This window comes from Mastigoproctus giganteus, chromosome 7 (genome assembly GCF_048544385.1).
Source record: "Mastigoproctus giganteus isolate SK-2022 chromosome 7, ASM4854438v1, whole genome shotgun sequence".
In the NCBI taxonomy this organism is placed as follows: domain Eukaryota; kingdom Metazoa; phylum Arthropoda; class Arachnida; order Uropygi; family Thelyphonidae; genus Mastigoproctus; species Mastigoproctus giganteus.
The window spans coordinates 39,022,412-39,036,969 of record NC_143581.1 but is presented as its reverse complement, the minus strand read 5'-3'; the positions used below and the strand labels follow the sequence as shown (position 1 = coordinate 39,036,969).

Here is a 14,558-nt window from a genome sequence, read left to right as displayed (position 1 = left end):
AAGAGTAAAAAATTAACGGCTGAATATATTTAAGGCCCTAAAGCAGTGATTCTAAAAACTTTTTTCACTCGAGGCAACCTTGGAGTGAAAAACAGTTTCCATGGCACATATAAAGAGAAATTTATATTTGTTTAAATAATATTGTGGCATAATTTTGTGGCACCCTGCTTGAGGAACACTGCTTATAGCTTAAGCTTTATTAGGTTTTATGTTAATCCAGCAGCAGTTTCGGTGCCTCCGTAGCCAGGTGGGCAGGAGCAGCAGTGCTTCGCACACACTTCTTGATTTAGACCGGGATTTGAGCCCGTGCCCACCAAATACGGAGGATGCGGAAAGGTCAGGGAATAACCACCGCATATCCCCAGAGCAATATGGCCTTAGTTGCTAATGCTCCTAAAAAATAAAAAATATAAAATAAAAAAATAACAAACTAGCAACAGTTTCAAGTAGTCACTAAAATTTTTCTTATTTTAGTAGATTGATTGCTTGTGATCAGAGAATTGACAAAAATCTAAAAATCCTATCGTAAAACTTAATTTTGTATAAACATTTTACAAAATAAAGTAGCTATAATGTGAAGTGCTCCACAAAAGTGTAGCAGTTTTACTGCTTGTCACTCATTGGGGAAGTCTGGGGGTTTGAATCCTGTCAGAGGTCAGAAAAATTCTTAACAGCATTTTCAGTCAATGTTGTATTTTGCTGATCTTAAGCAGGAGAGTAGAATTTCTCCAAAAAGTTCAGGTTTATAAATTTTCTGTTTATACTTCGGCACGACAACCAAGTCAGTAGAGTTTACAATAAATCGTCAATACAAATATTTATCGTATTTAGTAGTCACGGGCTTGACCCCTGGTCGGGCGCCTCCGTAGCCAGGTGGGAAGGAGCAGCAGTGAATAGCACATGCTTCTTGATTAGACTGGGGTTCGAGCCCGTCACCACCAAATATGGAGGATGCGGAAAGGTCAGGGAATGACCACCGCATATCCCGGAGCAATATGGCCTTAGTTGCTAATGCTCCTAAAAACCAAACAACAAACAAACAGACCCCCGGTCCACTCAAGGAACGCGTGCTATGCACTGTCGCTCCTGACCACTGGGCTACGTCAGGCCTCAGTCCACACAGCATGTCATGTAGTAGTAGTAATAGTAGTGGCATGTGATGCAAGAAAGCAAATGTATGAGCTTATGCAGCATCAGCCAAAAAAAAAAAAAATCACACCATTCCCTCCAAATGCCTGTCCAGTTCCTCCTTAAATTTATTCAACCTATCAACTTCCACAACGACAGATGGAAGTTTGTTCCAGCAATTAACCACCCGCTGGCTAAAGGCAAATTTCCGCACATCTATTCTACATCTGTCTTTTCTTAATTTGAATTTATGCCCCCTTAGGTTCGTAATCTGAACAAGTGGAAGGATCCCATCAGAATTCTGCGTGCTCAACCCATTCAAGGCCTTATATACCTCAATCAGATCACCGCACAGGTGCCTAGTCTCCAGCCACTGCAATTTGCAGAACTTAAGCCTCTCTTGGTAAGAGGATCCCTTCATTCCCCTGACCAATCTTGTTGCCCTTCTCTGTACATGCTCAAGTAAATCTACATCCTTCCTAAAATGAGGCCTCCAGACCTGTACGCAGTACTCAAGGCGTGGCCTGACCATTGCCTTATACAGAGGGATAATCACCTCCTTTTCCCTGCTAGCAAAATTCCTATATATCATTGACAAAACCCCATGGCCTGTCCTGGCATCCTGTCTACATTGCTCAGAGAACTTCATATCTGACTGCACAATTACTCCCAGGTCTTTCATTTTCTACCACCTTAAGTGTAGTACCACACAGTTGGTACGTTTTTCTGGCGGGTTACTTCTACCCATATGCAGTACTTTGCATTTGTCAAAGTTAAACTTCAGTTGCCACTTCTTAGCCCATCTGCCCAAATTATCTAGATCCTGTTGCAGTAGCACACTGCCATTACTGTCATTAACAACCCTGCCAACCTTTGTATCATCTGCAAACTTCGACATTAAGCCTGATATACCTTCATCAATATCATTGATAAATATACAAAACAACAGTGGACCTAACACCGAACCCTGTGGGACTCCACTAATAACATTAGTCCAAGAAGAGCAGCACCCATTGATTACCACCCTCTGTCTTCTCCCACTTAACCATCCTTTTATCCATTGTAGCAACTTACCCTTAATACCATTCTGCTCCAATTTGTAGAATAGTCTTCCATGCGCAATAGTGTCAAAAGCTTTCCTGAAATCCAAATATATGATATCAAAATTATTTTTTGCATCCAGTTCCTTTGTAACCACATCATAATATCCTATCAAATTTGTCAGACAAGACTTTCCCTTAACAAACCCATGCTGTGTCTGAATTATTGCTGCAGTCTTGTCTAGATGATCCTGCAATGCATCTTTAACCAGCGACTCCATTATTTTACCCGGAACAGAAGTTAAACTAACTGGTCTGTAATTACTCGTGTCACCCTTCGATCCCCCTTTGTGAATTGGGGATACATTTGCACATCTCCAGTCCGTGGGAACCTCCCCTGAGTCCAAGGATGCTCTCATAATTATGGCTAAGGGTTTGCTTAGTTGCTTTGCCGCCTCCTTTAATATAACTGGATAGATCCCATCGACCCCAGGTGCTTTTCTTACGTTTAACTTCAACAATTTCTCTTCCACTTTGCTCTCAGTTATTACAAGATCATTAAGCACCCTGCTACAATTTGATAACCTTCTGCCATTTTCAAACCTTAATAACTCCTCATGTGTGAATGTAGATGCAAAATACTCATTCAGTTTGTTTGCTATCTGAGCAGGATCATCAACAGTCGAACCATCGATGTCAAGTGGACCAATCAGATTCATCCCCTTCCTTTTAGAGTTTATATAAGTAAAGAAATCCTTGCTGTTTTTCTTAGCATCTTTTGCCAAGGATTTCTCGTAATCTGCCTTCGCCTGCCGAACCTCCTTTGTGACCTGATTACAGATTAACTTATATCTGCCATAGGCTTCTGAGTCGCTTGATAATTTATATGCATCCCATGCATTTTTCTTCTCTGTTACGAGTCTCATTAGTTCATTTGACAACCATTTAGGCCTAAACCTTGAACAATATTTCTTAATAGGTAGGAAACTTTTAGTAGCTTCCACGATTAATTCCTTGAATGCTTCCCACTTAGAATTTACCGTTGGTAACATCGTCAGTTGATCCCACTGTACAGAATTTAAAAACTGTCGGAGACTACTGTACTTGCCTTTACGGAAGCAAAAACCCTTTCCTTTACCCCTGATGGTAATTAAATCTTTAAGTAAATCCCACGTCAGTACACTGTGATCACTGCCACCTAGTGGTTCTTTTATCTGCAAATTCCTATTACATGAATGATCACTGCTGATAACCAGATCAAGAGTATTACTTTCTCTGGTTGCCTCTCGAACATGCTGCTGCAGAAAACAATCATCCAATAAATCCACAAAACTCTGACTAGTGTGTGAGTGCCCAACCCACAAATTCCAGTCAATATCTGGGAAGTTAAAATCCCCCATTATAAGACATTCCGATTTACTAGCCCACTCTATTTCTCTGTACAATTGTTCATTGTACTCATTCGAGTCATTAGGCCTATAATACCCTCCTACTCTAATTTTTGCTTTCGCCCTGCTTATGTCACACCAAACTGACTCAACAGTGCATTGTTCATCTATATCAACTGGATGCACTTCTTTTGATTTTATGTTTTTCTTTATTAACAGCATAACACCTCCTCCCTTCCTATCCTGTCTATCCTTTCTGTACACATTGTACTCCCCAAATTCCAGTTCGGCATTCCTTATATCTGTGTGACACCACGTCTCTGATATCCCAACAATATCCGCCTTTGATGTCTTGACCAACACTTCAAATTCATCAAATTTATTTACTATACTTCTAGCATTGGTATACATGCAAGTATACATGCACCTATTCCTATTCCCAGCCACTCTAACACATCCCATATACCCACCTGTTTCATGATGACTGCCATCCGTCCCTGCAACCCCCAACACCCCTCGCTCCAGGTCGCTACTTATTCTAATAGAAGTTGTACAAGAATCACCTTCACCTCTGCCTACGGCTACTGTTAAACTATTAGTCCTTGTATTCCCCCAAGCTATCAGTTTTCCGACCCACCTAACACTGCCTCGATAGCATCAGCAAATATTCTTGCACCCTTTCTATTTAAGTGTATCCCATCCCTGTAGAAGCAATCTCTCCTGTTAAAAAGTACAGTCCAGGCTGAAAAAAATTCTACCCCTTGAGCCCTGCACAATCTTTCCAGGGCCGAATTGATCGACAAGGCTCTCATCATATACTCCCTCCTATCGTGTCTATGTATTGTCTATTGCAGCTCATGAGTACATACAGACATGCATGACAAACTGATGATAAACTTTATGAACTAGTGTGATATCATAGGAACTGGTGCCCATGGCCTCAGTAGTTGACTTGGCAAAAATCTTTAAAAATCTGTATTCCTTAACATCAATGCAAATGGCTTGTGAACTTGTACAACGTTTCAGATTCTTTTTTTCATCTTGTCCAGATGAAAAAGTTCTGAACAGAATCTGTTCTTAAGGTTGTTTGTTAATAACAGAGTTCTAAAATCACCTGTTATTTTTTTGTTCCTCAATGCACTTTGATATGTTTTGTGGTTTGAACTTTGCCTATTGTTAACCTGCAATCACAAGGAAATTGTGTCAGCATACAGATTTTATTGCACGTTGTGCAGTTGAATCTGCATGCTATTAGGGAAAAAAAAATGCATAGCTCGTTAATTACTGTGCTTGCTTGTTTGTTGCTATAAGTAGTTACGTGGATTGATATGAACTACCCTTGCTCCTGGAGAAACTGTATTGAAGTATACCTTCTTAAATAAAGATTTAAATAAGGAGAAGGTTCAAGATAGGTGATTGAGTTCATTTGTTTGTGAAATATTGCAAGATAGTGTCTGTCACAAGTTTAGCCTCCTACATCCTAGGTCTGTTATTATGCATGTAGTGTGTTGAATTAAAAGTTCAAGTAATGTCACATAGATCTGATAAAAGTACACTGCTTATATTGCATAGTTCTGGCTTACTATAAATACAGTACAAACATAAAGTATCTTCACCTTAAAAATATATTTGTCAACAGTGAAAAGAAATGGTTGAATTGTAGAAAAATTATATGGAATTTTGTTTTTGATTATTACACAGAGAAAATAGTGTTTTGGACTAATATATACACCGATGAACCAAAACATTGACCAGCGAGTCATTATGCAAATCGAAGCAACTGCAGGTGAACTATGGTGCATGCCCGGGTCGGGACACGGTATAAAAAACACCTGATGCTGAGCTCTGTTAATCAGTGTTACTCTTGTTCTTTATATGGGAAAGGCAGCGGACTTGAGCGAGTTTGACAAAGGCCAAATTGTAATAGCCAGACGACTGGGTCAGAGCATATCTGAAATGGTGTGTGTCCTTTACCTGGGGAAGTGATGGTGTCTGGATGCACCGTGGGACAAAAACAAGCCGGTGGTGGCAATTTCATGCTTTGGGTGATGTTATTATTATTGTTATTATTAGCCATATGGTGCAAGGAAGCCTGAAGCTTATGCTGCACCAGCAAAAAAAAAAAATTCCCGAGTTACCCTGAGAGAGAGAGAGAGAGAGAGAGAGAGAGAGAGAGAGAGAGAGAGAGAGAGAGAGAGAGAGAGAGAGAGAGAGAGAGAGAGAGAGTCAAAAGTAGAAAGGAATCATCAAGAACGAGGATGATGATATCCAGCTCAGGACACTGGGTGTGCCAAGACCATACTCACCAGATGTGAGCCCCCACGGTTAGATCTGCTGGGATACCCTGAGTTCAGTCATCCATGTGCTGGACACTCTGATATCTACCACCTACCTAAACATGATTGCTGACCAGGTACACCCTTTCATGGCAATGGTCTTTCCCTCTGATGGTGCTGTCTTTCATCAGGATAATGCACCATGCCACACTGCCTGGATTGTTTGAGACTGGTTCAGGGAAAATGAGGAAAACTTCCAGGTATCCTGGCCTCCAAATTCCCCAGACATCAATCCCATCGAGCATTTGTGGTTTGTGTTGGGACAACAACTCCGATCTGCGTGGCATCTCAACTGCGTGGCATAAAATTGTTTTATGGTTGTGGCCTCCAGAATATCGACCGAACCACGTGGTACCGTCGGAGACAATCGTAGGGTAATCTCCAGTGCTACGGTCTCCTGCCCCGATTAAACAGCATGCTGTCCCAATTAGGCGAAGTACAGCCCTGACTATTTTCTCGTTTGGTTTCTATTTTTTAAGATTTGTCCCAAATAAATTGCTGCCCCGATTAACCAGTGGCCCAAATAAATGGAATCCACTGTATGTATACAACAGACTCTCAATTTACTGGGAGACTTCACGATTCCAAAATTAAAGGGAAAAAATTAATAAAATTAACCAGAAATCATGAAATTCAAGTAATAAATAGAATAGGTATAAACAGTTGTTTTGCAAGTTGTAAGTAAATAAATGACAAGAAGCGCCGTTATAAGTTGTCATTGGGAGATTAGTGTACCTATCTTGCTCCTGCCGTCTTCACACCCACCACTAAAAAAAAAAAAAAAAAACCCCAAATGTTTAGTTTGTCTTAGTGCATAGTGTCGATTGTTGTGTTCTGTTGTACTGCAAAAGGACAAATTTTGTTTCGTTATGTATGTCAGGAATGTTGGATTTTTTTTTGTTTAGAAATCGCGAAAATGATGGGCAAATGCAAGAGTTGTGCTTTTTCAATTAAACAAAAACTTGAAATTATTCAAACGTTTGAAAATGGTGCATCTGTTAAATCTCTAAGGAACCATTATAATGTTGGTGACCAAACCATACACGACATTGTAAAAAATAAAAGGAAGCATCGTATTGGACACATGGGTAGTGTGTGGTAAACTTTTTCATTTTTTATCTATTGCCATGCTTTTTTTACATAGGCTGCTGAACATTTTTCGATACAGTAAATCCTTGACTTACGTTTTGTTATTTATATTTTTTTTTATATGACTGAAGATTTCAGTGAAGGGGACACCCATTTCATTATAATAAAAAACCCACAGAATTCCAGCTATTGGTATTATTGCAAATATAATAAGATCGAGTTTACTACCCTTTTATAATTAATTGCACTAACAGAAAAGCCCAATAAACCAGAAAGGGCAAATTGTTTTTATTGTTTTATGGCAATGACCTCCAGAAATGTGCTTTAGTAAAATGTGAGCTCACGTGGAGTGATAATAGTGAGTTTTTGCCTTAACCCTGTGAAGTTCTTTACAGAAAATTTTCATTTTGACCGTTATCATGGTGCCGACTAAGAGAATAAGTGACAGTGGTACTAGTAAATCTATCAAGAAAAGGAAAGCAATAGAGTTGGATCAGAAAATTAAAATAATAAGGATGTATGAAAATGGTCAAACATTAATAACATGTATTGTGCGGAATTCAGATTTGTCAGTGGCAACGGTGACCACAATAAAGGAGAAAGACAATACGAGAAGCGGTCGGCACCAATGAAGGTCAACTATAATAATAACCAAGGCTACGAAATACATATCAGTTTTTACAGTTCAATAATGTGCGTTTTTTCCCTTCCTTTTATGTTTTCTTTTCTTATGTGTCACTCAGGCTGCTTCACCGCTTTCCCCAGATAGTGTTTAATTAATTGAACTAATTAAAAATATATAACTATTTTTCTTCATTCTTCTGAGGATATTATGGGGTTTTTGTAATTTTTACAGATCGGGGATATAGTAGCAATATTTTATTAGTCATTCCCAAGTTACATGAAACTCGACTTACGTAAGAAGTCCTGGAACGTATCTCTTACGTGTGTCAGGGACTTACTGTATTTTTGTATTAACCGGGAAATCGATTATCCGGGAATATTTTTTTTACTCTCTATCCCAGAAAATCGAGAGTTTCCTTTTATATATATATATATATATATATATATATATAAAAGGAAAATTAAAGTTATGAGATTCATGTAATAGAAGCTTAACTGATGGATTCAACAAGATGTATCAACCTGTGACTTGTCAGTTTTATCCAGCTGTTTTCATTCCACATATTTTTTCTAACATTTTCCTATGTGTGTATAGGACCATATCAGAATGGTAGTATACAGGAAAAGGGTGATTAACTCTACAGACTGTAGGAATAGGGTAAAAGTGTCCCAACTTTCATATTATGAATCATCTAGATGACTCCTGTTTATTTCAACACTTCAGAGAAAGCACAAAGAGGGGTGAATAGCCTTCACCAAATTCTTGCTGTATATCCAAATTGTATTAAAAATGTGATAGTTCAGTAACTGATAGCAAGGTGTGAACATAACATCATAAAATGGGTAGTAAAAAGTTTAGTCCTAATCTTTTCCTTTTATCACCAAAGAAATTTTGGTGATCAAAGGAAAAGGTCAGGACTTTAATTACAGCAAGGGAGATTACAGTGGACTCTTGAAACACCAGATTGATTGTTTGGAGATTAATTGGAGCTATTACTATGTGCTATTTGATACTGATGCATTATAGGAAGTATTTGGGGCAGATGATATGTAGTCCATTATACTGAAAAATGCAGCAGGTGATGCATCCAACAGTTAGTAAAGTTAATGAACTCTTTAATCTTGTAAGGGGACTATCGAATTTACTATGCTTTTTTTACTCAGATTCAGGGATTATTCTCTGAAGTATTGGACTAGAGATTTGCATGTCTTCCCAAGCCATAATGGAAGTAAAAGTGATGGGTCATTATAGGCAAGTTATCTTGACTTCTGGGGTAGGTAGGATTTTGGAATTATGGTTACAGATGCTGTACCAGACCATCTTAGCAAGAATGGTATCCTAATGAGTCTCAGCATGGTTATGTGAAGGGGAGACCTTTCTTGTGAAACCTTGAAATCACTATGACAAGGTTGTAAAGCAACAGAATGCAAAAACAACCTTGGCATTATATAATTGGGCTTTAATAAGGCTTTTCTTACTGGTTCCACTGAGAGGTTGCTGTATAAATTGGAACAGCATAGAATAATGGGAAGGTCTTTTAGTAGATTAGGGTTGGTTAAAGGACAGGAGACAGAAGGCAGTCATAAGTGGATATTTTTTGGAGTGGACTGGGCAGCAAGTAGGATCCTTCAAGGATCAGTGTTCAGACCTCTTGTTTTTTATTTTCTTAAGTGATATGATGAGAAAGTACAAGGGAAGTTGCCAGAGTTAGTTGATAACCTAAAGGTTGGGAAAGTGGTTAATAATCAGAACCATATTATGTTGATTTAAAAGGATTTTGGACCATTTGTGAGTGATCTTAAAAACGACAGCTAAAGTTTAACACTACTGAATGGTATTAAACTCGAGGGATAGAAACTCACAAGTGGTTTATAGCTTAGAGCAGTGTTTCTCAACCTGTTTTTGTTGCTGCACACTTTTACAGATGCTAAAATTTTATAGCACACTACACAGTACATTCACTGCTATACTCATATATTCAAAAAAGGGGAAATTGTTTCTGTTGGGTATATTTAATAATACACTTATTATTTGTGTAGTATCAGTGAACAGATCTAGTACTAGGAATGAAAAGGTGATGCCACATTGACCACCAGAAGGCACTAGGATTGCCACAACATAAATAAACAAATTTTTTGTTTAAATTGACTTTTATTATAAAACTTCGATTTATTAACTTTTTTTTTTTTTTTTTTTTCAATTTGCATTTTCTGTGGCAAACTTGAAGCATACTCGTGGCACGCTGGCTTAGAGGGAGAGGAATTAAAGGATGTTTGGGATGAAAAAGACTTGGATTACAATACAGAAAGACATGGTGCTCAATGTGCAGTATAAACAAGTGACGAGAAGGGCATATGATATTCTATCTATGATTTATCAGAATTTTTAGATAGTAGGGGAAAATTATTCTTCTCTGTAATGCAATTGTGAGACTACACTTGGAATATTGCATCCAAGTCTGTATGCTTGATCTAAAAAGAGAGATATAGAACTTCTAGAGAAGGTGCAAAGAAAGGCCAATAGATTGATGAAGGGTACTAAGCATTATCCATATGAGGAACAGCTCAGAAGATGTTGTGGGGTATGGTATGGTTGTTTATTGGCACATTAGCTGCTGTGGATATAGAGAAGATACTGGCTTCAGAGCTTTGTAACTAGACACTTCAGGAGGGGTAAGAATTAACTGAAGTGTGCAAGTCATTGAGGGAATTAGTAAAATCAATGGGAGAGGGAATATTCTCATTGGCAAGTGAGGGCACAACTATGAAATGTTAAGGAGTTATAGTAGACTAGATCTTATGTCTTCCTTTGGACAACATGTAATGGAATACTGGTGTTGTTGAGTTGCCTGCAGAGGTGGACAAGACGAAGGGTTTAGCAAATTTCTAAGAGGAATTGGATAGGCATATTTTGATGACAGAAGTAATATGAAAGGGAAATCTTTCACCCCCCCCCCAGATGCAGAGTAAGTTCACTCCCTTGCATCATTATGCCATTTTAATAATTAATACCACAGTTTCTAGTAAATAAATAGAACTAAGTTGCTATGCTGATATTTTATTACAGCCGTCATCCAGGTCTAACATATATGTTGTGTTAGGCCTGGAGAATGTATTCTAAGCTATCAGATGTAGCACACGATATTAATAGCAGATTTTACAATCCCAGATTGAAATGTTTTGTTTACTAGCAATGTTTTTGTTGTATATATAGATATGTAATGTTTTCTTTAATAAATACTGAAACTACAATATAATGTAAAATAAATTTCACCTCTGAAAATTCTTAGTCATTCTGTTTACTTTATATATAGATAAACTTTATTTATTTCTTTAAAATTTAGTATTATTGTTGTCAAACTTAATTTTACATGTAGAGAGACAATACAGCCTTGGTTGACTTTTTCAAGCTTCATAGTATAATCTAAGTATGGTGTTAATACAAAAGGTTGCCAAAATTGTGATAATATTTGATTACCCATGTTTCATTGCCATTTGCCTCAGTCCTTTCAAAGTGGAATGTTAAAACATAATTTTTCAGGCTAATTTGTACAAAAGGTGCTAACTGAGAGTAAGCATAATAGCATATAGCTACTAAATTGCATGAAATCATATTCTGAAACTAGTAGACTCCGTCAGGGGTAAACTGAGAACACTCTGGTAACTTGCTCTGTCAATCAGTCAAGAACTTCATTGTGCATGCATTTCTGTGTTGTGGACTCCTTTTTTCTAAATGATTTTTTTTTTTTTTAAACTACCAACTGCCTGCTTTTACAAATTTCCTTTTAACTTAACATGATGAACCTGTTACATATAGTTAGGAAAATTGATTAAAATATTAAACAGGAATAAGATAAAATATATGTATGTATAGTGAAATTATCAATGCTAGCCCACAGAGCTAACTATTGACACATTCTTAGTTTTCTCTCTGCTTCTGTAATAAATTTACCAAAAAAAAAAAAAAGAAGAAGAAAAAAAATACATTGTGAGGGGGTTCTAGATGCAAAACTTGCCAAGTCCATTTCTTTTGTAATGGAGGACTTGATAACTTTTGAACATCAACTAGTGTAGGACTTGGAGAGTTTTGCATTTAAGCTGAGATTTACATTAGATTTTATAGTGAACTTGATGAATTTTCAGCTTTTACAAGTAATGATTGATAGATTTTAACAAAAGCTTCATGTGGCACTCATAACTCAATTACTACAAAAGAAATTGACTTGGTGAGTTTTGCCTCTAGACCCCTCATATATATATTTTGTTTCTTGTTTTATTACGCACTTTATCATTACTCTTTTTTATTTTTTTAAATACAAACGACTGCACTCTAGCTTGTATTTTATAACTTTTTTTTTTTTCTTTTTTTTCTTTTTTGTAGCATAAGATGTGTTATACATGTTGTGGATTTTATGGTCCAAACTTTGGTCAGCCACTGTGTGGTACTTGTCATGCATTCTTATTTCCTGATGACATTAATCATCCTGATGAACCTCCTTTACTCTTTCAAGAAGTAAGTAAATGGATTTAATTTAATTTAATTTTGCTTTTATTTATGTCTTCCAAGTTTCCTTTAATTATATTCAAAGTGTTTGTTAATCTCTCTGTTAAAAATTTAAGAAATAAGTTTTTCTTCTAAAAATTTAAAATCTCAATTGTATAGAGGCACCTCCGTAGCCAGGTGGGAAGGAGCAGCAGTGCGTAGCACCACACGCTTCTTGATTAGACCGGGGTTTGAGCCCATCACCACCAAATACAGAGGATGCGGAAAGGTCAGGGAATGACCACCGCATATTCCCGGAGCAATATGGCCTTAGTTGCTAATGCTCCTAAAAACCAAATAACAACAATAACAACAACAACCATTGTATAGAATGAAAATATGCTACAAAGTTAGCGATATTTTATAATGATTTCACAGAACTACCAATGGGTTAAGTTAAAATCATGTAACTGTATGTATTATATATATATCACTGTAAGCAATATGGGTGTATCTTAATACCAGATGGCATTTATATAGATATACATATAAGCAATACTATTTTGGGTTACTTGAAATCTACTGTATTTAATTTGGCATGAATGTTCAAACTGATTCCACACTAATTATATACCAATAGAATATCCTATTTATTATATGTATTTATGGGAGGCATTAGCAAGGGCACATGATACAAGAAAGCAAGCTTATATAGCATCAGCCAAAAAAAAAAAAAAAAAAACACCCCCCCCCCCTTCCATTTCAACCATCCACTCGCTCCAAATGTTTGTCTAGTTCTGCCTTGAATCTGTTTAAGCTATCAACTTCTACAACAACAACAAATGGAAATTTCTTCCAGCAATCAACCACCCACTGGCTAAAGGCAAACTTCCGCACATCTGTCCTACAACTGTCTTTTTTCAATTTGAATTTATGCCCACTCAGGCGATTATTCTGAGCAAGAGGAAGGGTCCCATGCGCATTGAGCATGCTCAAACCATTCAAGGCGTTATACACCTCAATCAGATCACCTCGCACGTACCTATTCTCCAGACACTGTAATTTGCAAAACTTAAGCCTTTCTTCATAAGAGCAACCCTTTGTTCCATTCACTAATCTTGTTGCCCTTCTCTGTATTCATTCCAACACCCTTCTTAAAATGAGCTCTACACCCTTCTTAAAATGAGGCCTCCAGACCTGTATACAGTACTCAAGATGTGGCGTGACCATTGCCTTATACAAGGGGATAATCACCTCCTTATCCCTGCTAGAAAAATTCCTGTATATCATTGACAAGACACCATGAGCTACTCTTGCAGACCATCTGCACTGCTCAGAAAACTTCACATCTGCCTGCACAATTACACAAAGGTCCTTTTCACTCTCTACTACTGTCAGTGTAGTACCACACAGTTGATGCGTTATTCTGGGGTTACTGCTTCCCATATGCAGTACTTTACATTTGTCAATGTTAAACTTCAATTGCCACCTCTCAGTTGATCTGCTCAACTTTTCTGTAGTATGGGGTAGCAAACTATTAAATTCTTCATTGTTTTGTATGCACAACTGGCTGAATAATCTGTCATTGATGGAATTGTTTCTGATTTTGTTAATTGCTGTAATGACGTATTGCAATGAGCATTGCAAGCGATCACTGTTTTTTTTTTTTGCAAGCAAATGTTGCCGATGAATCATGCAATGCACCGCTATTACATTCGACACCAACTTTTTTAAGTGTGCAATGAATTCACGATGGCAGCCCACCATCGACTGAGCTCCATCAGTTGCAACTGTCTTTATATTTGTAAGAGGAATCTCCTTTTCTTTGAAAAACTCTTCCACAACAAGAAATATTGACTCTCCTTTAGTATCTATTACCAAATGTCTGGCAAATAATAACTCTTGAGTTAATTTTTCTTCTTTTATAAACCGAATGTAAGCTAACAGTAAGGCTTCATTTCTTGTTAGAGTTGATTCATCCAGTTGTAATGAAAATTGGGTAGTTCTCAAAAAATTGCATAATGTGTCTTCCACATCCTTGCCCATTTCATCAATTCGTTGTTGTTACTGTATTGCTCAAAGGAATTTCCTTGATTATGTCAGTCGCTGGCTTGTGCAAAACCGGTACTTAGAATCTCACTAACAACTAGTAGAATTAATTCTTCACCAATAGTATGTGGCTTTCCAGATTTGGCAATCAGTAATGAAATGTTGTAAGAGGCGGCTAACCCATCATTTTCTTGATTCATTTGAAAACATACTTGACGTCGGCTGGTTGAAAAATGGGTCTCGAAGTGCTTGAAAATAAGATAAATCTTTATTTGTCTTGTCAGCATGGATTTTTTTCAAGTGCTCTCCTAATCTTGAAGGTTTCATAGATTCATTGGAAAACACTTTTTGGCAAATCAGGCACATTGATAATAGCTTGTTTGCAGGTGACGGAATGAAACCATATTTTAAATATTTGATA

General features: G+C 37.3%; 1 protein-coding gene across 1 annotated transcript in view; it reads left to right on the top strand.

Moving 5' to 3' along the window:
- The window catches only part of LOC150082830 (uncharacterized), a 148,627-nt gene that overhangs the window by 55,318 nt on the left and 78,751 nt on the right, over positions 1-14,558 (top strand). Inside the window, exon 2 of the mRNA XM_090378293.1 lies at positions 11,987-12,118. Within this exon, the coding sequence (XP_090234419.1) occupies positions 11,987-12,118 (132 nt within the window). The remainder of the gene's footprint in view (positions 1-11,986; positions 12,119-14,558) is intronic.